This window comes from Oncorhynchus kisutch, linkage group LG27, assembly GCF_002021735.2.
Source record: "Oncorhynchus kisutch isolate 150728-3 linkage group LG27, Okis_V2, whole genome shotgun sequence".
Classification (NCBI taxonomy): Eukaryota; Metazoa; Chordata; class Actinopteri; order Salmoniformes; family Salmonidae; genus Oncorhynchus; species Oncorhynchus kisutch.
In genome coordinates, this window is record NC_034200.2 from 6,444,067 (window position 1) to 6,467,296 (window position 23,230).

The 23,230-nt window shown below is 42.2% G+C and overlaps 1 protein-coding gene across 3 annotated transcripts; it reads right to left on the reverse strand.

Annotated features, from left to right (window-relative positions):
- Window positions 1-2,949: 2,949 nt before the first annotated feature.
- LOC109872336 (ATP-sensitive inward rectifier potassium channel 10) lies at window positions 2,950-14,924 on the reverse strand. Of its 3 annotated transcripts, none has more exons than XM_031807116.1 (6): window positions 14,600-14,924; window positions 9,364-9,709; window positions 8,248-8,459; window positions 7,694-7,825; window positions 5,642-5,819; window positions 2,950-5,358 (listed from the first exon to the last, which is right to left on the reverse strand). In XM_031807116.1, the coding sequence occupies exons 2-6, from the start codon at window positions 9,707-9,709 to the stop codon at window positions 4,955-4,957; spliced, it is 1,272 nt and encodes a 423-aa protein (XP_031662976.1). In that variant the 5' UTR covers window positions 14,600-14,924; the 3' UTR covers window positions 2,950-4,954. The 3 variants fall into 3 exon arrangements, with proteins under 3 accessions (XP_031662976.1, XP_031662977.1, XP_020319126.1); XM_031807117.1 differs by lacking the exon at window positions 14,600-14,924 and adding an exon at window positions 12,082-12,281 and having other exon boundaries at window positions 2,952-5,358; window positions 9,364-9,677; XM_020463537.2 differs by lacking the exon at window positions 14,600-14,924 and adding an exon at window positions 12,082-12,256 and having other exon boundaries at window positions 2,952-5,358.
- Window positions 14,925-23,230: the final 8,306 nt, after the last annotated feature.

Sequence of the window (23,230 nt, forward strand, 5' to 3'; positions counted from 1 at the left end):
CCCAATCAAGTCAAGTATAGAGAAAAAAAGCCTGGCACGTGACGCACCCCGCCTAGGGACAGCATGGAAGAGCACTAGTAAGCCAGTGACTCAGCCCCCGTAATATTGTCAGAGCCAGAGAAACTCAGTGGAGAGAGAGGAGCTGGCCAGGCAGAGACAGCAAGTTCATCACTCGTGTTGTCATGTGTTGCTACCATGCTGTGTTGTCATGTGTTGCTGCCGGACTATTTGCATTGTGAGCCCCCCCAAACGCCCCCGCAACCCCTCTTTTTACGCTGCTGCTACTCTCTGTTTATCATATATGCATAGTCACTATAACTATTCACTCATGTACGTACTACCTCAATTGGGCCGACCAACAAGTGCTCCCGCACATTGGCTAACCGGGCTATCTGCATTGTGTCCCACCCACCACCCGCCAACCCCTTTTTTACGCTACTGCTACTCTCTGTTTATCATATATGCATAGTCACTTTAACCATATCTACATGTACATAGTACCTCAATCAGCCTGACTAACCGGTGTCTGTATGTAGCCTCGCTACTGTTATAGCCTCTCTACTGTATATAGCCCATCTTTTTACTGTTGTTTTATTTCTTTACCTACCTATTGTTCAGCGAATACTTTTTTTGCACTATTGGTTAGAGCCTGTAAGTAAGCATTTCACTGTAAGGTTGTATTGTATTGTACCTGTTGTATTCGGCGCACGTAACAAATAAACTTGGATTTGATTTGATTCGCTGTGTTGTTGTCTTAGGTCTCTCTTTACGTAGTGTTGTAGTGTCTCTCTTGTCGTGATGTGTATTTTGTCCTATATATCTTTTTTTATCCCATCCCCCATGTGAGGCCTTTTGGTAGGCCGTAATTGTGAATAACAATTTGTTTTTAACTGACTTGCCTAGTGAAGTAGGTTAAATAAAAATATATATAATAATTACGCTACTTTGTTGAGGGGAAACCACATCTAATGTTGGCTTCAACTTGGCTTTCCAAACAAATCCTTAACCAAGAAACCTGCTTTTTGGTCACTTTCTCATTAATAAAACAACGCTGGTGAGATTAATGCTACCGCTATTCACGGTTAATTGTGTGCCTGCGTCGCCCATATAGCTGCGTCAAGAAAAATCGGCATGCATGAATCCCATCTATTTGGTCAGGCTATTTCCACATTATTCTCACATATTTTAGAATGTAATAATAATTAGAATATCAAGGTCTAAAAAAGTTATTATTCTTAAAGTGGTAGTGGCCTACTTTTTATTTACACTTTTGCATAGTTTTTTGGGGGGGGAAGTGTGTCCTATATAGTGTGTCCTATATAGTGTGTCCTATATAGTGTGTCCTATATAGTGTGTCCTATATAGTGTGTCCTATATAGTGTGTCCTATATAGTGTGTCCTATATAGTGTGTCCTATATAGTGTGTCCTATATAGTGTGTCCTATATAGTGTGTCCTATATAGTGTGTCCTATATAGTGTGTCCTATATAGTGTGTCCTATATAGTGTGTCCTATATAGTGTGTCCTATATAGTGTGTCCTATATAGTGTGTCCTATATAGTGTGTCCTATATAGTGTGTCCTATATAGTGTGTCCTATATAGTGTGTCCTATATAGTGTGTCCTATATAGTGTGTCCTATATAGTGTGTCCTATATAGTGTGTCCTATATAGTGTGTCCTATATAGTGTGTCCATATATATATATATAAAACAATTGCATAAAATTGAGGTCCATGAAAATTACAATTAAGTGCTTGAAAAAGTCCCTGAAAGTCCTTGAATTTGACAATGTCTGTATGAACCCTGCTTGAAGGATGTATAGTCCTACAGTAGACCTATGTTGTTGTATAGCTGGAGTTAAGAGCAATTTGCATATACAGAATTAACTTTTATTCCTCTATGTACACTGCATAAACATCTATGAAATGTTTGTTTCAAATCATGTTGAAATGTTTAACCCAATGTCACCATTATTTATAGAAAGACCCATTTGCAAAATGGTTTAAAGATGAACTGATCAAAAAGGTTAGCTGCCTTTAGAGCATCCTATAGCTGCCTTTGTTAACAACTAATACAGAAGTACCTTGGCAATAAAGAACAAGGATATGATGCACACGATTTCAACTATTCCGTTTCAGAAAACATTGCTTTTCAGCAACTTTATGAAGTAGAAATCCATGAAGGAAACCTAATCTGCCTAAAAGCGTAGATCACATTGATGCACAGAGAGTGTGTCAGGTTTTTCAGCCCACTTATTTGTAGTCGACTGACAGACATGTCCAAAAATGAGTTGAGCTATGCGTAGCGCTCTGTGGTGTGACTTTCTGGTAGTGAGAAGTTTCCATCCTTCAAATGACCTTGTGGCGCAGTTTCCTGTTACTGACTTTCCTGTAGCCTAACTAACACTTTGTTAACTTTTTCTCACAAGTAAGAGGCTACATTAAAGTATCACAATCCAAAATTGCTATATTCCACAATTGTTTATGTTTTTGTTTAATTTGAGTCTTCGTAATCCGACATGTACAGCTTCAAAATATGTTTAAATCTAGAGTATATTCAAATACTTTTGCCTTGAAGTTACTTCCTCTTCCTCCATGAGCTTTTAAAACATACATGACCGGAAATTTCACACAAGATTAACACATTCCGTTTGCAATTCTAACATGTTCTGTGGCATGCGAAATGATTTGATAACCTGTTTCCAATACATTTTAAATGTACTTAGGAACAGAAAATGAGCACCAAACGCAAGTGTTTGTGAAAGAAAAGACGGGGTAGAATGCATTTTCATGTTACAAGCCAAGTTGTGTTACGATGAGATTTGTTATTGTGTAATTGTAGTATTTTCAACATGTACATTTCCAGTGGGGCAGCCCCTACCAAATTACTGACACACAAATAGGGGATTCAGTGTAATATTTTAAATAAATCTTAAAAAATGACTGCTCTATACTTTGATAATTCTTTATTTCAAATTAGCTTATGCTGTTAAAGATCTAGAAGACAACATTCAAGTTTTCCAGTGAAAAACCTAGACAAGTTGAAGACAAAATATCAAACCTCTCCCACAGTTAATAGTTCATATCAACAAAGCACTCAGGCTTCAAGGCCTCTGAGAGATCATAATGGCAAAATCATGATCAGACCTGGCTTCAAATATTTACTTTTATGACCACAGATTAAGCCTTGACATGGACTAAGAAGCACTTTCAATGCACTTTCAATCTCTCCATTAAAAATGTTTTTTTAGTCTCAGACTAGGATTCATCTTTGTCTGGGAAACCTGCCCCTTAGCATTTGCTTCAGTCTGTCTAGACTGCCAGAGTCTGGGTGGAGTTTGCAGTTTTGCGACTATTCGATTGGTTCCTTTGCGCCAGGCAAGCTCAATCAAGGCCAGGATTCGTTTTTGTTATGATTCCAATTGCATTTGAACCCAAGTCTAATCATGGACACCACACAATAATCACATTTGCTTTCCTCTCAAAACACCTCAGCAATACCAACAGTCCGTGTACATTCTCTCCTGTAAACCAAATTAAGGCATGGGTTAATATTCTAATCTAAACCCATGATTAGGTCTTGAACACACCTCTCTCAACTTAAGTTACCCCACCCAAATTTTCCCGAAACCTACTTTACACATGAAGCCATGATTACCTACCACCAGAGGAAGAAATAGAAGCTTGTACTCATGTGAGTCCCTGGGTGTGCATCCCAAATGGCACCCTATTCCATATATAGTGCACTACTTTTGACCAGAGCCCTGTGGGCCTTAATCAAAGGTGAAAAGTAGTGCACTTATAGGGAATGGAGTGTTTTTTGACTCTATGTAAAGGCAATCTGGTGTCTAGAATAGGCCTAGAACGTATCCTGCTGAACCGTCTAAATGGCTGTTTGCGATTATTTACAAAAATATTATTTTCTATCAATGTGCCACAGAAACAACACATGGCAAACTGACTGAAGAGAGGAAAATCATTAAAATCCCAATCATAAAATATGAATAGAAAGCATAATTCAAACAGTTCATCCAGTGTTAAAGTGCTTTTAGTTGGGTTACAAGCACAAATCTACATTCCAGTAATATTAAGTGCTACAAACGCTCCTAAGGTGCAAAGGTACTTAATAAAGTGCTAACTGCAGTCCTCTGTAGCAACAATAACAGATATATCTGTGCAGAAAAGGCATACTGACGACTATACACAGCACCTTAAAATCATCTTCTCTCGTCTTCTTCATATCCAGTCAAAGTCCACAACAGGTCTACATTCTTTTTTGTATTGATACATTAGTGTTATCATTTCACCAAAGTGCTTTAAGCTAGCATATTCTACAGTACATTGGCACTTAACAATAACAAATAACAAAATCATAAGACATTCTAAAGTGTTACATATTTGTATGTTTTTACAGTGTATTTATGGACGGATGTCCAGTACGTTGGCAGAGAAGCGTCAGTACAAAGTCTGAATCCCAAATGGCACCCTATTCCCTATATAGTGCACTACTTTTGACCAGGGCCCGTAGGGGATATAAAGGGAGTAGGGTGCCATTTGCGATCCACGCTAAGCATTCAAAGCCTTTCCAGGGGATTCCCCCTCTCCAGCCATAACACACTTTGCCCCACAATATTTCTATACGTACCAATTTCATGTAAATAAACAACAAGCAATGAATTAATCATTTCAATATTTGTAGTAAACTGTAACAGACCCTGCTTAGAATCCAGTGTATGCAAGACCTAGGTTCATATACTATTTACATCTTTCAAATAGTTGGAGTTTGCTTAAGTCTTACTGAAGTGCCAGATGGGCAGGGTTTACGGTTTCCGGACTATTCTATTGGATCCATTAAGCCAGGCAAAGCTCAATCAAGCACGGACAAAAGTATTTGAAATGATTTCCAATAGTATTTGAACCCAGGTCTGGTGTATGCGTCTCAGTGTGTAGGCTCTCAGACATTGCTGATGCGGACACTGAGAGGGCTACTGTCTCTGACCCTCCCTCTCCCTTCCTCTCCTCTCTCCCTGTAGCTCTGCTCCAATCGGATCTTCTCCGGGTCAGTCCCCTCCACCCCCCCTCCTCCTCCTCCTCCATTGCCATGGTAGCTCTGTGGGCGGGATGTTTTGAAGAGGGGTGTGGTCTTGGTTTTGGCCACTTTGTCGAAGAAGGCAAAGTCGGCCACGTACTTCCCTGAGGGGGAGAGGGAGACCACAGGGGGGAACTCGTACCCCCACAGGATCTCGTCAGGCAGGTATGAGGTACGCACCTGGCAGGTGGCTGAGGTGGGCTCTACCGTGGCACTCATGATAACCAGCAGCTCAAAGTCCGCCAGTTCAGGATCTGTCCATCCCCCGCCTGAGGGGAGAGAGTGAGAGAGTGAGAGCGAGAGAGAGAGAGAGAGAGAGAGAGAGAGAGAGAGACACAAATATCTCAAATTAAAGGCCCTGACACACACACAAACACAGATCCATTACTGTAGTTCTAGGCTGGTCCCAAATGGCACTCTATTCCCTTTACAGCGCACTGCTTTTGACCAGAGCCCATAGGGCCCTGTTCAAAAGTAGTGCACTACATAGGTTATAGGGTGCCATTTGGGATGAACCCACAGATCCATTCCCACAGTAATAACCAGGCGTACCCTTGGCGGCCCAGGCCCTGAGCGGGCTGTTGTCATCTATGATGTGGTAAAATGTGAGGGGGAGGATGAGGAAGGGGCTGTCGCTGGATGTATCCACCTGGAAGGGAACGTTCCTCTGGTCCAGACGCACTGTCTCCCCCTCCTTAGTATGAGATGTCTGCAGCAGCTTCCCCGTCACCTAGGGGGCGCACACAATCCCTAGGGCAGGTGTTTTCAAACTGAGGTCTGCGGACGCCCGGGGTTCCACAAGGGGGTGCCAGGGGGTCCGTGGAAAATGTTTATAAATAAACAAAAAGCATTTTCTTCTTAATTTTTTTACACTAAATTAGTTTTTTATAATACGTACAGAACATGTTTCCTATCCACCCCCAATGGCAATTAATTGTTTTGATCAGTATACAAATAACCTTTGCATTTTCCTGTCTCACTCTGCCCTGGGGCCCTGACCTCCAGGGGGCCCCAACTAATATTATTATTATTTCCGGCAGCAGGGTGCAAAGGCCCCCAAACAAAACTCTAGCCCCAAAAGGCTAGAGCAGGCCCTGCTCAGATAGCATATATGTGTAGAATAGTAGGATATTTGCTTTAAAACAATTTGCACAATTTTCTCTCAGACTCATGTCCTCACCAAGGGGCTCATAATATTTGGGGTGCTTGACGTTAAATCGTTTGAAAACCCCTGCGCTAAGGGGGTTTGATTTTAGAGGGGATCAACTCTGCTCATATTTTTCTTCTTCTTCTTCACTATACAGACAGGTTGTAAAAGAGAAAGCTAAGTAGGATAGATCCTTTGCCAAGATAATCCACACACCTGACAGGTGTGGCATAGCAAGAAGCTGTTTAAACAGCATGATCATTACACAGGTGCACCTTGTGCTGGGGACAATAAAAGGACACTCTAAAATGTGCAGTTTTGTCACACAACACAATGACACAGAGGTCTCAATGTTTTGAGGGAGCATGCAATTGGCATGCTGACTGCAGGAGCTGTTGCCAGAGAATGTCATTTCTCTACCGTAAGCCACCTCCAATATAATTTTACAGAATTTGGCAATACTGCACTTCCAACCAGCCTCACAACCGCAGACCACGTGTAACAACGCCAGCCCAGGACCTCCACATCTGGCTTCTTCACCTGCGGGATCATCTGAGAACAGTGACCTGGACAGCTGATGAAACTGTGGGTTTGCACAAGCAAAGAATTTCTGCACAAACTGTCAGAAACCATTTCAGGGAAGCTCATCTGCTTGCTCGTCATCCTCACCAGGGTCTTGACCTGACTGCAGTTCGGCGACGTAACCAACCTCAGTGGAAAAGCTCACCTTAGATGGCAACTGGCACGCTGGGGAAGTGTGCTCTTCATGGATGAATCCAGGTTTTAACTGTACTGGGCAGATGACAGGCAGCAGGTATGGCGTCATTTGGGCAAACGGTTTGTTGATGTCAACAATGATGATGCCATCACCTCATGTTTCATCATCATCATGCACCATGTCGCAAGGATCTGTACACACTTCCTGGAAGCTGAAAGTGCCACAGTTCTTCCATGGCCTGCATACTCACCAGACATGTCACCCATTGAGCATGTTTGGGATGCTCTGGATCGACATGTATGACATTTCCAGTTCCCACCAATATCCAGCAACTTTTAAGAGGAGTGGGACAACATTCCACAGGCCACAATCAACAGCCTGATCAACTCTATGTGAAGGAGATTTATTGCGCTGCATGAGGCAAATGGTGGTCACACCAAATACTAACTGGTTTTCTGATCCACGCCCCTACCCTTTCTCTAAGGTATATGTGACCAAGAGATGCATATACTGTATGTATTCCCAATCATGTGAAATCCATAGATTAGTGCCAAATGAATGTATTTCAATTGACTGATTTCCTAATATGAACTGTAACTCAGTAAGAAAAATATATATATTGTATGTTGTACTTTACACACACACACACACACACACACACACACACACACACACACACACACACACACACACACACACACACACACACACACACACACACACACAGTTGAGCAGTTACCTGGCACCCCAGCAGCAGGCTCTTCCGCATGTTGGCCACTCGGATCATGAGGCAGGGTCGGCCTTCGTGACTGGACACCACGGCGTGCTGGCTAAACTTCACCGTCTCACCTCGCTTCTTTGGCCGAGCCACCTGAGGTAAGCAGTAAAGACTATTGTATCTTGTGTTCAGGTTTGGTGTCAATTCCATTTCAATTTAGTCAATTCAGGAGACATTCAACAATTGAAGTACACATAGAAGTTAATTAGCAATTCAACTGACCGCAACAATGTGTGTATCAGAGATTTCAAACAGCGATGATGACCCAAGTGATGTAAGACGGTACAAAACACACCATGCCAAAGAAACGTTTGAAAGCAGTGGGTGGTCAACCAATCACCAGCTGGGAGTCCATTATTGGTGGCAATTCAAAATGTAGAATAGACGGACAAAGAACAGAACATGAAGGCAATGTTCTGTTCAGAAGCGATAGGACGGCCGTCTGCTGCTTTTAACCATTCATTGGCACGGTGTGTTTTGTCCTCAAGTGCAGTGCTCAGTAAGCCTTACTCTACCTTGGCGAGGAAGGTTCCGGTGATGAAGATCTCCAGCACCATGGTGATGACGAGTTGCAGGATCAGGAGAATGATAGCAGCTGGACATTCCTCTGTGATGCAACGGAAGCCGTAGCCAATGGTGGTCTGGGACTCCAGCGAGAACAGGAATGCCCCAGTCAGGGTCTGCATCTGCAGCACACACGGGGTGTGGTTCGACGGTGGATTGAACTCTGAGAGGGCCCAGAAGAGAGAGAGAGGGAGACAGAGAGAGGAGAGAAAGTGAGAAAGAGAGAGGAGAGAGGACAGAGAAAGAGAGGAGAAGGAAAGAGTGAGGGAGACGAGAGAGAGCAAAGGGAGATTGAGAGGAAGAAAGAGAGAGAGGACAGAGGCCTTTTCTCAATTAGATTTGCTCAACTCCTGCATCCTCTCTCTGTCCTCTCTGGCCTCCTTTGGAAAATGGTCAAAGGTAATCGAAGAGAGGCGATGAGGATAGTGAACGTGGACGAAAATGCGCTTATATGAAATGAGAAGGTCCTACTCCACTCGTGGGTCATTTACAGGGGTGGATCCCAAAATACATGTGTAAAGTGATAAAAGCAAATTAAGTTAGTTGTGAAAACCATTTTGTCGATATAAAGATAAGTAGCATATCGTTTTTAAATATGTGCATGCTTTTCAACAGCTGATACAACAGCTGATTCAAAGGGGGTGTGGAAGACATCAAAACTCTTCTGCTGTAGAATACACTTGTGCTTCCTCACCACTTAGGAGGCTATCGAGGAGGGGAGGACCATCTTAACCTTGCCTACTAAAGAATTGACACACTCCTCGACCACTTATTGGTTTCTGGGTCACGGAGGAGAGAGGACGGAGGAGAATAGACAGAGGACGGACTTTTGCCCAAACAAGAAAAGGCCAGAGAGTGAGAGGAGAGATTGGGAAAGGGGCTCTGGTCAGAAGTAGTGCACTAACTATATAGGGAGTAAGGTGCCATTTTGGACAGCCAATGTACGTTACACAAAACTGAGTTGGTGGTTTTTGTTTAGTTGTACTGATCTAAAACAACAGTGGGACAGCGAATTGTACTGTAGTACTGAGGATTTTAAAATGTCTCCATTCTCTCCACTCTCTCACCCAGCAGATCTCCATGCACTAATGCCACCAGGTACCACAGAACCCCGAACAGGAACCACGTCCCCGTGAAGGTAAGGGTGAAGAGAAAGAACTTCCACCGCCACTGCATATCCAGGAACGTCGTCCAGAGGTCACGCATGTACAGGGCCGACCGCCCGCTGATGTGTTCGATGCGTACGTTACTCCTCCCATCCTTAGACAGAACACGTCTCCGCCTCCTCAAGGTCCCGCCCCCGCCGGAGCCCCCGGCGCCCAATAGGGGCTTTAGAACGTCTGTCTGCGTCTGCGAGTGACACACCTTTTGAGGGGAGCAGCTTCGGGAGGAAGGGGGCGTGGCAGATGTCATCTGTCACAACGCAACAGGAAGGAAGGAGAGACTGATTAGGTGACGTCTTTGGCACAGTAACAGGGCATGAAATAATAACTGTAAATAAAGTTTAGACATCCTGCAGTACAAATGTTAACCAGTTAACCAGTGCTATTAAGATTATATTCTCAAACCACACAAGAGCAACAAAAGAGCATTGCAATTAATTAACATTTAGAAAGTCACTCGAGCTTTGATCGACAAACATCAAAACCAGTTGTCAGAGTTGAGTCTCAAAATGGCAATGTAGGACTATAAAATGCATTACTGCACTTTCGCATGACTATTGTAATGCGAAAGTACTGCACTGTAGCCTTAAAGTTAAACAAATATATGCATCTTTTGCTGGAAGATTGCAGAACAGATGAAGACACAAACACAACATGACGAGGGACCAAACAAGCACATGCAGATTCCACACACTGTGTGTCCCAAATGGCAACCTATTCCCTCACTAATTTTGGCCAGGGCCCTATGAGCTCTTGTCAAAAGTAATACACTATATAGTTAATAGGGTGTCATTTGGGACAAAGGCAAAAAGTCCTACACAGTAACAACGTTTCCATCCACAGTTTGTATGCGAGTAAAGTCATACCACACCATTTTATTGATATATTAACCATCATATCGAAGTAAACTTGGAGTCGCGATGATATGGTGTGTGGTCCTCCCTCTACGACTCAGGAAGACATGCAGTTTATTAGGCTACAGATGGAATAAGTTATGATGAACTTCACAGGGTGGTGAAAGTGCCAGGTGATGAGCTTGATGCTCCTGTCCAATCAATATCAAAGGTCTTTTTCTGGCGACATGATAATCGATGCTTGGTTGCCGTTTGACAAAGAAACATATTCTTGCACTTTTGTCCATAATAATCTCATCATGTAGCCTATACTCGTACTGTACCTGCAAGCTGTTGACTAGAGCACATGAACCAATACCAGAGTGGGCACATTTGCTATGAAACGCAAATTGTTTTGTGACAAAGCCATTGAAAATACGATGGAAACCCATTTAACTTGTGTGTTTTATTACTATATCTTTTTTATTCACTCGCAATTTAACTGCAAAAGTAACTTTTATGTGTCATTACGCAACGACTTTTATCCACAACAAGTCAGTTTGATGGAAACGCATCTCTGGTGTGACAATTTGCACTTCATATTTACGCGGATTTTAGAATATTCGCGTGGAAATCTGTCGCCAATTGGATGGAAACCGAGCTAATGTCATTCTCTCACTTACTTCCACAAAGCACGTAGACCAGAAGTTGAACATGGCAAAGAGAAGTGGGAGAGACACAAATGAGAGATAAAATAGTTTGATAAGGGAAATGGGAATAAGAAGGAGGTGTAGAATTAGGATGACCAGATTAACATTACTGCATCAAAACAGACAATAGATACAGGGACTCACTTTGTGAGCCGTACAAAAAGGGAAACTGGACCGATTAAATTAAGGCCAATGCTCTGTTAAAAACACTGAGTTTATCTAGATGAAGTAAAAAGAGACGTGACTGTGCTGTTGATTCCAAATAGAGGGCCCTTTAGTGGACAAAGAGTGAACTTCTGTCTAGAAACAGGATATGGTGATAAGAGTTAACAAGGAAGAAGGCCAACATTCCCTTTCTGGTTGCCCTGCACCTTTCAAGCCGTGTCCCTTCTTGAATTCAAAAGGGAATTCACCAACTCCTAGAGGTCAGTGAATGATATACATTCTTCTTTATTGTTAAAACCAATGCCCTTTGACCCGTAGCATAGCCTTCATCAGGGTTTTACAGATGGAAAATTAAGGAGGCTTTTATAGGCATTCCCTTCTTAACTCTCATGCTGGTCTCTCTCAAATTTTCTCTCTCTCTCTCTCTCTCTCTCTCTCTCTCACACGCACACGCACACGCACAAACACAGTATTTCCCCCAATGTCTGTCACTGATGTTACCAGGCAGTGATTGTAGTCTACAGGAGTATAGTAATAAGACCTTTTAAAATCACATTGACAAAAAAACACAATGTTCTAATGCACATACACACGACATACACACAAATTCCAACTAAGTGACGTAAAAAATAAACACCGAAATAGCTCAGCAACAATGCAGAGTTTTACGTAAGCAATTACTGTTAATTACACATCTCTGGTTATGCAACTCTTTCATAGTTACAATGACAGTATTGAAAACTTTCACCAGTGTCCCCCTTTATCCCTCTCTCCCTCTCTCACACACACGCTCTTTCTTTCTCATCCTCCCTTTTTCCTGAATGTGCAGCCTCAAGGCCTACAACTTGTACACAAGAAGATAACATCTTATGAATAAAAACTTTAACAAAAGAAGAAGCGTAACCAATCAATACCTTTCCAATAGGATGTATTCCATCTCCATGACAACACATCTACTTTTGTACAACGGTATTATTACTCTAATATCAGAATGATCAACTGAATCAAAACTTCTCCCTCTAAACTACAAAGGCGTTTTGCATGTTTTCCTGATCTCCCTCTCCTTTTCCTTTCCCTCTCCTGCTCCCTCTCTCACCCTCTTGCTCTCTCTCCCTTTCTCTCGCTCGCTCTCTCCCTCTCTATCTCTCCTCTCTCTCCTGTGTACACAGGAATGCTTTGTTTGGGTCAGAGATGAAAGGAACAAAAGAGACCATTGACAAAAAACGTCTGTCTGTGTGCGCGCGTGCGCCTGCATGCGTGTGTGTGTGTGTGTGTGTGTGTGTGTGTGTGTGTGTGTGTGTGTGTGTGTGTGTGTGTGTGTGTGTGTGTGTGTGTGTGTGTGTGTGTGTGTGTGTGTGTGTGTGTGTGTGTGTGTGTGTGTGTGTGTGTGCCTGGTGTGTGAAAGGAAAAGAGAGAAAGAGATCTGTGACAAAAGGCCCTCGTTAATATTCCAGAGTGTAGAGTAATCCCCCACAAGTAGATACTGAAACACGCTATTACCCCCACTGTTGCCCCCATTCCCTCTCTCCCTTTCTACCCCTATCTCTCTCTTCCTCGCTTTCTTTCTCTTCCCCGCTCTCGTTCTTTACTGCTCACGCCGTCTCCCTCCCTCTCCATCTCTCTCTCACACACACACACACCAATCGTAGTTGATTGTTGCACAGCATAGAAAGAAGCCGTCATAACATAACGTTAATTACCACCTCAGTTTACACAGATCAGTGCTTCCAGATCCATACTGACTAGTTCCATACAGCTCTAACTGACAGCTGTTCCTCTCATCGCTAGCTACTGTTATTATTGACTAACACTATTCCATCCAGACCCCCCTAAAGCTGCTCTTCGACTGTGACACCGGTGTTTCACTGGTGAATTCACCTTGAAGTTACACTAGGGAAATTGTGTTTCCATAGCTAGGGCTGACACTGAGGACTTGTGAAGAGCAGATTCAACAAGCTCTGTATAATCAAACTGATGGCCAAACCATAGAGCTCCACAACCCCTCAGGTTCCATTCTCTGCTCCAGGACCACAATGGAAATAAGTAGTAAAGCAGTTTTTTGTGTTATCCTCAATTATTGTAAATGTTATGTACCCACATTTGTGGTTGAATTGTGTTTGATATTGTCCAATAAATCAAATCAAATGTAAAAATATATTTTTAAAAATCCATATGCTGTCCTCTGTTCCTCTATTGTTTTAGTTAACTCAGGGATCATTCAAAATTGATGCCATTTTTACAAAAACTACAATTAATTTGACTTCTTTAATTGATTGGCGTCAATTTGAATTGACCCCAACCCATGCAGTAGAGATGTAACATGGTGCAGGAATCCCCGAAGCCGTGGTGAAAATGTGTTTCCCTTATTAGCCTACTCTTTGGTTAACTCTCTGGCACACACCAATTGTCATGTATCACCTCCAAATAAGAGTACATTACTGAGTGGGTTATTCTTTTTAATGATAGCCATTAGGTTGATGTGTATTTGACCATTAACAAACATCTGAAATAAACACCTTTTAGGATGTTGAAGGGTCGTGACTTTTGATCAACAGTCATATGTCACTCATCAACTGCAAAACCCTCCCACTGACTCCTCACTAAAAATAGCCCAAAATAGCCAAGTTATCAAATGAAAAAGGTAGTCAATGAAAACTAGAGAAATTGATCATGTAAATGTAATATCTCCTCTTCATATTTATTGAGGTATTAATGGAGGCTACTCTGATGTAAGTCCTTAATTAAGCAACCTTGAAATATTAACTGTTCAATACCTGTTGTTTCATTTTTATCTGATAGCATAGTGTTGCAGCAGAATATGTTTTTTTGCTACAGACAACTATATACGGGACTAGTAAAGGCCTGGTACACTACTTTTGTTAATATTTTTGATTAATATATATATTATTATTATTGGATTTTTTTCTGGGATATGGGTCTTATTCTGGCGATATGATGATCGATGCTTGGCAGCCTTTTGATTTGACTCTTTTTTCCATAATAATCTCATCTTGTAGGTAGGCACCCGCACCGTGTCTGTGAGCTGTTGGCCAGTGCAAAGACCAGAGTGGGCACATTCGCTACGTATTGCAATTTTTGTTGTGACAAAACGACCTGTAGAGTTTAACATGAGATGGAACCCCATTCTTTGTATTTTTTTAACCGCAAAAATATTGGTACGTTTTTATGTGCCCCATGTCATCACACATCTTTTTTTATCTGCAATTTGATGGAAACACGGTTTAGAATATTTGCAAGAAAATCTGTCGCCAGTTGGATGGAAACCTAGCTAGTAATACTGTAGTTGATCGTCTTATTATTATTTCCCCATCTTTATTTGGAGAGTGGGCCTAATTGAAAGGCCAATCAACAAAATACATTTATATCTTTATCTGAAGTGATACTTATTTGCCCCCAAAAAGTTTAACTTACCTTGACTTGATGTGTCTTGCAAGCCGTGTTTAAAAACTAATTGAAAAGTGCGTCAGAAGAAGGCAAAGTTCTTCTAATACTAAACCGTAAGACTCCTTGACATTTGTCTAGTGCACTTGTCTGCATTGTTATCATACGCATGCTCATGCAACCCAGTCATTGCAATCCAACTTGGATGGTGTATTGGAAGAAACTACAGTAAGATTGTAAACTAGAAATAGATAGCCTATACCTTCTTTAAAATATAAAATACACATCAATACATTGATAGCTCAGGCTCAGGCTCTTCTCTTGAACCAAGCTGTAGATTTGTGACAAGATTTGTGTTGGGTTTATAAGTGGTCAGTTGATCTCTCTCTCTCTCTCTCTCTCTCTCTCTCTCTCTCTCTCTCTCTCTCTCTCTCTCTCTCTCTCTCTCTCTCTCTCTCTCTTATTCTCGGCTGGCCGTGTAATTGCTGTAATTGGCAGCACTTCGTCAATGGTCTATCCTACCGAGCATGTCCGATGATGGCTCTCGTCCAGGGTGTTACGTGCGTATTGCTGATGCTTAAGACTCATCGTCTAGCCGCACGTAACGCACTGGACCAGAGCTAGTCCGCATCTTGCTGTGGTGGTTTGAAGTGTTGCAGTTTGGCCGTTAACTGTCTTTGTGGACACATTATCTGCAGTCCCAATGTGCTTTTTAACCCCTTAGTCATATTTACCAAATATAAATAACATATCTCTACGAAATGAACACTACACTGAATTGTTTCCATCTATTTTGGAAGGGGGGCAAGTTTTCTAGTTGTCAATTGCATTAAATCATGTATGCTATATCAATTTCTTTGAAGATGGCCACCTGTTCTTTTGGGCATCTTGCTGTTTATCCCCCTCTCTTTTTGTTTGATCCCAAATGTCCCCCTATTTCCTATGAAGTGTACTCTTTTTGTATGGGCCACTATATAGGGAATAGGGTGTCATTTGTGAAATACCCCTTAGCATGCCCTCAATGCCTCTGTATTCGCTGCCCGCATTGCATGTGGCCAAGAGCGTCTGTACACGGTGTCCTGTTGGAGGGAACACATAAAGAGAAACATCCGTGAGGAGAATACTGCTTTTCTTGACTGTGTCCCAAATGGCACCCTATTCCCTATATAATAGTGCATTACTTCTGGCCAGGGTAGTGCACCATATAGGAAATAGTGTGCTATTTGGGACTCAGCCCTGGCTTATGAATAAGAGGGTGACCAAGCGTTTCTCTAATGAAAGACAGAGAAGGAATAAGATTCCAGGGGAAGTGTTAACACACACTTAAAGTGGAAAACAAAGGGCCACTGATCAGATAAACAAATAGCTGATAAAGTAGCAAATAATCAATGAAAGTTCAGATCTAGCTCTATTTTACCAAAGAAGCCTAATAATTGACCCCCCCAGGTTAAAAAGCTGGTCAAAATAACACTTTCAGTGCAATGCAGAATTTCAAGCATTGTGATACCCCACGGGATAAAACCACAATGTGATTTAAGAAACTTCAATCACTAAGGCTGGTCTGAATGGGTGTCACTTGTATATCTTTTCAGTAAGCATAATATGGGGTCACTAGTGTTGTCTTCCAAACGATGGTCAGTGCTTTCTGTGTCAGACGGAGAAATATCCCCTTTGTTTCAACGATCAATCTACTCCCACACCCAGGCAATCCAGGTGATTCCTCTACGACCAGGATTTCCCCAAGAAGGAGTGAGAGAAACGCCCAACTTCTGGGCATTCTGGCCGATAAGGGTATCACAGTGGTGGAAGGCATGAGTTCCTCCAACTGGCTACAAATGTGCTCTTCTCTGCAACTCCCATATTTTATTTATTTATTTTATTTTACCTTTATTTAACTAGGCAAGTCAGTTAAGAACAAATTCTTATTTTCAATGACGGCCTAGGAACAGTGGGTTAACTGCCTGTTCAGGGGCAGAACAGCAGATTTGTACCTTGTCAGCTCGGGGATTTGAACTTGCAACCTTTCGGTTACTAGTCCAACGCTCTAACCACTAGGCTACCCTGCCGCCCAGATGATGGAATCCTGTCATTGGTTCACCCAGAGGCAACAAAAGACTCCAGAAATCGGCTTCATCAGCAAAGGGGAAGATTCCAAGACGTGAGGGCAGAAGTGCACTCGACCAGGCTGGTCCTTCTTCTTCTACTCCCCACCCCGCCGCTGAGGCTACCTTCATCAAGGCCCCTCTTGCTGTGGCCGTGACCAATGACCCGGTGCCCTCGACACCATGGGCTCTATTGAAGCATGACTCGAAGTGATCGAAGGAGGCAGCTCTGCTTCCGTTATCAGTTCCAGCCTCACTTACACTGTCCAAAGTAGCAGTGAGGGTCCTGAGATGTTCTTCTCCGGAGTGCCCATGTTTACACACTGCTAGGGTCCTAACCTGCCTAGATTGTGGCCAGCCAGGGCAGGCCCCCGAGGTGTGCCTAAAAGCTGCTTTCAGAGTTAAGCCTCCAGAGGTCCTCCATGATCCAGCGCCAAGTTTCATTGTCAAGTCTGACCTCCAGGGACACCAGGTGAAGTTTCATAATAACACCCCCATATGCAGTCATTTTAATGAGAATGTCTGCACCTTCTATAATAGCATCTTCCTCTACATCTGCATCTCATGCTTCGATCCTCACCCCAAGTCTGTCTGCCCATGCCGGTTATGCCCCCCGAAGGCCTCCTGGAAGGGGAAAGGTTCAAAGAAATTCGAAAGAAACTTCCACTCCAGTCAACATCCAAGCCCTGGCCACTAACTGTGGTACCATCCTGGCACCCCCTTTGTAGATTACTTTAAGGTGGGTAGTCACAAAGTTCAGAATCTCCAGTCCGCTCTCAATAAGCCAATTGCTGGTAGTGTTGGATAAGAAGATCAAGAAAAGCTCCTTAATTGGCTCCTTTGCTTCCACTCCTTTCTTTAAGTTCAAAATGTCCGTAATCGGGGAGGAAATGTTCCATTTTTGACGCCCTGCTCAGGTCCCGATAGCCAGCGTTAATGAGAGCATTCCCCACAAAGCTTTTGTCTGTATTATGCTGCCGTGGATCATGCTATTAAGCTCATAAAGCTGGTGGTTACGGGCTCCAAGTTATCCAAAGTAGACATCACAGATGCTTTCAAAATCTTGCCACTCCACTGCTCAAAATGGCCAATTAAACATTGTCATGTGTCATGTGGGAATCGCAGTATTATTTAGTTGTCAGGCTCTCCTTCGGGTGCAGGAGTAGCCCCATATTTTAAATTCTCTGTCTGAAGCCTTGTGTTGGATAACTGCCATTTACCTTTCGTGTTGCATCTTCTAAATTAACCAGATAAATTTTCTGGTTAACAATATCCCTCCCGACAATTCAGGCCACGCTATCTCAATACTTCTGAACAAATTCATAGCTGTCAGAGGAGAAAACTGTCAGACCCCTGACTTCTCTCGAGTTCCTAGGCATAATTCCAGACAGCACCAATATGTGCACCTCCCTCCCCCTAGATAAACTGTTACGGATCTGCGAATCAGTGTAGTCCTTCACTGATGGGCAGCCCATCAGGAAATGTGACTTATTGTCTCTACTGGACAACTTAACTTTGTGATGCGGATCATCCCTCGAGGGCGGGCCTTTATATCATGGCTCCTAATGCTAGCTTCCTCAGTCCAGGTTCCGAGTAATCCTGGATTAGGGCTGCCGTTCAGACCTCCGGTTTTGGTCTATGTAGCTTAATAGCTGGAACGGCATGTCTTTTTTTCTTTGATGAGATGCCTGTGTCCTCGGATTCCCTCAAGTTCTTCACAGATGGTGCCCCATCTGTGGGGTTTGGGGGCCATGTATGGCAAGGGAAACGCATAACTGTTCACCGTGAAAGTTAAGCCGCAATTGTCATAATTAATAAAGGACGCTCGTCAGCCAATGTAATCATTACCCTTCTTAGGCGCTTACATGGCAGTCTGTCATTCATAATCATTTCCATTCCCAGGAGTTCCCTCGCCTCTGCCCAGCAACCAGCAAGGATCCGGTGTCACCGCCTATGCACTCGGAAATGCTGCTGTTCTAAACAATTTAATGATAGCAGCACTATGGGGGTCCGCTAACTGGTGGTCATTCTCTGCCTACACGTCATACGTCAGGCCAAATCAATCGGCCATCCCCGCAGCCCAATGATCCCTCAAATCTAACTACACATAGCTAAAGTACCTCAATCTTGCGAGTACCCAATCTCAAACACGCTTACAGTCGTTTGATGGTTATTTGATAATCATATATTTCAAATGTTACAATGCTAGCACACAGCACGCTAGCATTGGGCCGTATTTCGGCATGTACTATTGGGCTCAACACTCAGCTAGCGTTTCATGTTAATCATACTTTTCACATTGTGGAATATGTTGTTGGGTAGATGTACTTGCAGATGTCTTATTTGAACAAAACACATAATACGTTGTTTTTAATCCTACGCTCAGCGCACCTTGCATGAGTAAACATTGAATTATTTCCATGACAGCAGAATGCACGTCTGTTCTATACTTTGCATGCATGTCTTTGATATCTAATTAACTTGTCTTCAATCTTTAGATCCAACCTCTGCTCTGCTGTGTCCCTACTTCTTGGTGATTCATTTTCGATTCCAGCTGCCATGCTAAGGGATTATCTGTCATCCACATCTACCTCAAAGGATCATTTCTTCAGAGAGGAGGCCTACCCCAATCTATTTAAATACAAATTCCATATTGCATTCTGTCTTTGTTGTCCATTCAGTAAAGCCTGTATCCGATTGAAATGTAGTTTGAAAGTTCAAACATTTAAGCTGTTTTGAATGGGTGTTACATTGCTTCCTATTTCATGGGCATAGATGGTATTCACATGGTAGTGTTTACAATGATAGCTTGTCATTATAGCCAAAGGCAGTACAGTATGAACATATGTTAAAACTGCTTCTCCAATAAAAATCCCCAATCACACTTGAAGGCGATGTCATGGCAACATTGGCTATCTAAGCTCATGCATAGAAACAAGTTATTGCGTCTAATGGTCGTCTCGCGACGAACTGAGCATGTGCAGGTCTCAAAAACTTGGCAGTTTGTCACTTTCTCGATGTTGTAGTAAAACATGTTCAACTACTTAAGACACTGGTTGTGCCTTTAGATTTTAAAACAAATTAACAACAAAATAATAATGTTGTATTTCTCTCATTGACTTCTCAATCCAGCCTGCTCTGTTTGGTCTGTTTTGCAAGCATTCCCAGAAGTGGGTGCACATCCAGGCCCACCCCGCCCCTGCCCAGTCATGTGAAATCCATAGATTAGGGCCTGATGAAATTATTTAAATTGACTCATTTGCTTACATGAACTGTAACTGTAAATCGTTGAAATTGTTCAATTTTGCATTTATATTTTAGAAATCGGAAGTTTACATACACTTAGGTTGGTCATTAAAACTCGTTTTTCAACCCCTCCACAAATGTCTTGTTAACAAACTATAGTTTTGACTATGAAGTCGGTTAGGACATCTACTTGTGCACAACACAAGTAATTTTCCCAACAACTGTTTACAGACAGATTATTTCACTTATAATTCACTGTATGCCAATTCCAGAGGGTCAGAAGTTTACATACACTGAGTTGACTGTGCCTTTAAACAGCTTGGAAAATTCCAGAAAATGATGTCATGGCTTTAGAAGCTTCTGATGGGCTAATTTACATAATTTCAGTCAATTGGAGGTGTACTTATGGATGTATTTCAAGGCCTACCTTCAAACGCAGTGCCTCTTTGCTTGACATCATGGGAAAATCAAAAGAAATCTGCCAAGACCTCCACAAGTCTGGATCATCCTTGGGAGCAATTTCCAAACACCTGAAGGTACCACGTTCATCTGTATAAACAATAATACGCAAGTATAAACATCATGGGACCACGCAGCCATCATACCGCTCAGGAAGGAGACGCTTTCTGTCTCCTAGAGTTGAACGTACATTCGTGAGAAAAGTGCAAATCAATTCCAGAATAACAGCAAAGGACCTTGTGAAGATGCTGGAGGAAACAGATACAATACAAAAGTAACTATATTAACAGTAAAACAAGTCCTTTATCGACATAACCTGAAAGGTCGCTCAGCAAGTAAGAAGTCACTGCTCCAAAACCGCCATAAAAAAGACAGATTACCATTTGCAACTGCACAAGGGGACAAAGATTGTACATTTTTGAGAAATGTTCTACGGTCTGATGAAACAAAAATAGAACTGTTTGGCCATAATGACCATCGTTATGTTTGGAGGAAAAAGGGGGAGGCTTGCAAGCCGAAGAACACCATCCCAACCGTGAAGCACAGGGGTGGCAGCATCATGTTGTGGGGGTGCTTTACTGCAGGAGCTTGGTCACAAATGGGTCTTCCAAATGGACAATGACCCCCAAGCATACTTCCAAAGTGGTTGCAAAATGGCTTAAGTACAACAAAGTCAAGGTATTGGAGTGGCCATCACAAAGCCTTGACCTCAATCCCATAGAACATTTGTGGGAAGAACTGAAAAAACATGTGTGAGCAAGGAGGCCTACAAACCTGACTCAGTTACACCAGCTCTATCAGGAGGAATGGGCCAAAATTCATCCAACCTTTTGTGGGAAGCTTGTGGAAGGCATGTGAAACGTTTGACCAAAATTTAAAAAATTTAAAGGCAATGCTGCCAAATACTAATTGAGTGTATGATAACTTCTCACCCACTGGGAATGTGATGAAAGAAATAAAAGCTGAAAAAAAATCAAGTGTATTAAATGTCAGGAGTTGTGAAAAACTGAGTTTGAATGTATTTGGCTAAGGTGTATGTAAACTTCAGACAGTCAAAAGTTAGGACACATCTACTCATTCAAGCGCTTTTCTTAATTTTTACTATTTTCTACATTGTGGTATGATAGTGAAGACATCAAAACTATGAAATGAGACATATGGAATAATGTAGTAACCAAAAAAGTGTTAAACAAATCAAAAAATATTTTATAATTGAGATTCATTAAAGTAATTAGCCTTTGCCTTGATGACAGCTTTGCACACGATTGGCCTTCTCTCAACCAGCTTCATGACAGTCACCTGGAATTAATTTCAACTAACAGGTGTGCCTTGTTAAAAGTTCATTTGTGGAAGTTCTTTCCATCTTAATACATTAGAGCCAATCAGTTGTGTTGTGACAAGGTAGGGGTGGTATACAGAAGATAGTCCTTTGGTAAAAGACCAAGTCAATTGTTTTGGCAAGAACAGCTCAAATAAGCAAAGAGAAACGACAGTCCGCCATTACTTTAAGACATGACGGTCAGTCAATTTGGAACATTTCAAGAACTTTGAAGGTTTCTTCAAGTGCAGCCGCAAAAGCCATCAAGCGCTATGATGAAACTGGCTCTCATGTGGACTACCACAGGAAAGGCAAACCCAAAGTTACCTCTGGTGCAGAGGATAATTCATTAGAGTTAACTGCACCTCAGATTGCAGCCCACATAAATGCTTCACAGAGTTCAAGTAACAGACACTGCATGAATCAGGCCTTCATGGTCGAATTGCTGCAAAGAAACCACTACTAAAGGACACCAATAAAAAGAAGAGACTTGCTTGGGACATTAGACCAGTGGAAATCTGTCTTTTGGTCTGATGAGTCCAAATTCATAATTTTTGCATTCCAGGCCCCGTGTCTTTGTGAGAAGCAGAGTAGGTGAATGGATGATCTCCACATGTGAGGTTCCCACCGTGAAGCATGGAGGAGGAGGTGTGATGGTGCTTTGCTGGTGACACTGTCTGTGATTTATTTTGAATTCAAGGTACACGTAACCAGCATGTCTACCACAGCATTCTGCAGCGATACACCATCCCATCTGGTTTGCGCTTTGTGGGACAATCATTTGTTTTTTCAACAGGAAATGACCCAACACACCTCTGGGCTGTGTAAGGGCTATTTGACCAAGAAGGAGAGTGATGGAGTGCTGCATCAGATGACCTGGCCTCCACAATACCCCGACCTAAACCCAATTTAGATGGTTTGGGATGAGTTGGACTGCAGAGTGACGGAAAAGCAGCCAACAAGTGCTCAGCATATGTGGTAACTTGTCTTGAAGCTGTTGGAAAAGCATTCCAGGTGAAGCTGGTTGAGAGAATGCCAAGAGTGTGCAAAGCTGTCATCAAGGCAAAGGGTGACTACTTTGAAGAATCTAAAATGTAGATTTTTTTTTAGATATTTTTTTTTTTTGGGGTGGTTACTATATGATTCCATATGTGTTATTTCAGAGTTTAGATGTCTTCACTATTATTCTGCAATGCAGAAAATAGTATAAATAAAGAAAAACACTTGAATGAGTAGATGTGTCCAAACTTTTGACTGGTACTGAATAATTTAGGTGTTTTGACCGAGTGGGTTTTTCCTATCCATAAGTATAGCCCCAAAAAAGTAGATAGCTCACTTTTTTTTGCAAGTCAAGGATAACAATTTATTTCCGTTATACACCTTTTGGCTCTTAAATTGTTTATTTTTTACAAATGTGTGCTTGTATAAGAAGTACTTACATCAAATTGTATCTGTCACATGCAACCGAAAACAATGGGTGTAGACTTTCCTCTGAAATTCTTGCTTTTGACCCCTTCCCAACAATGCAGAGTTTTA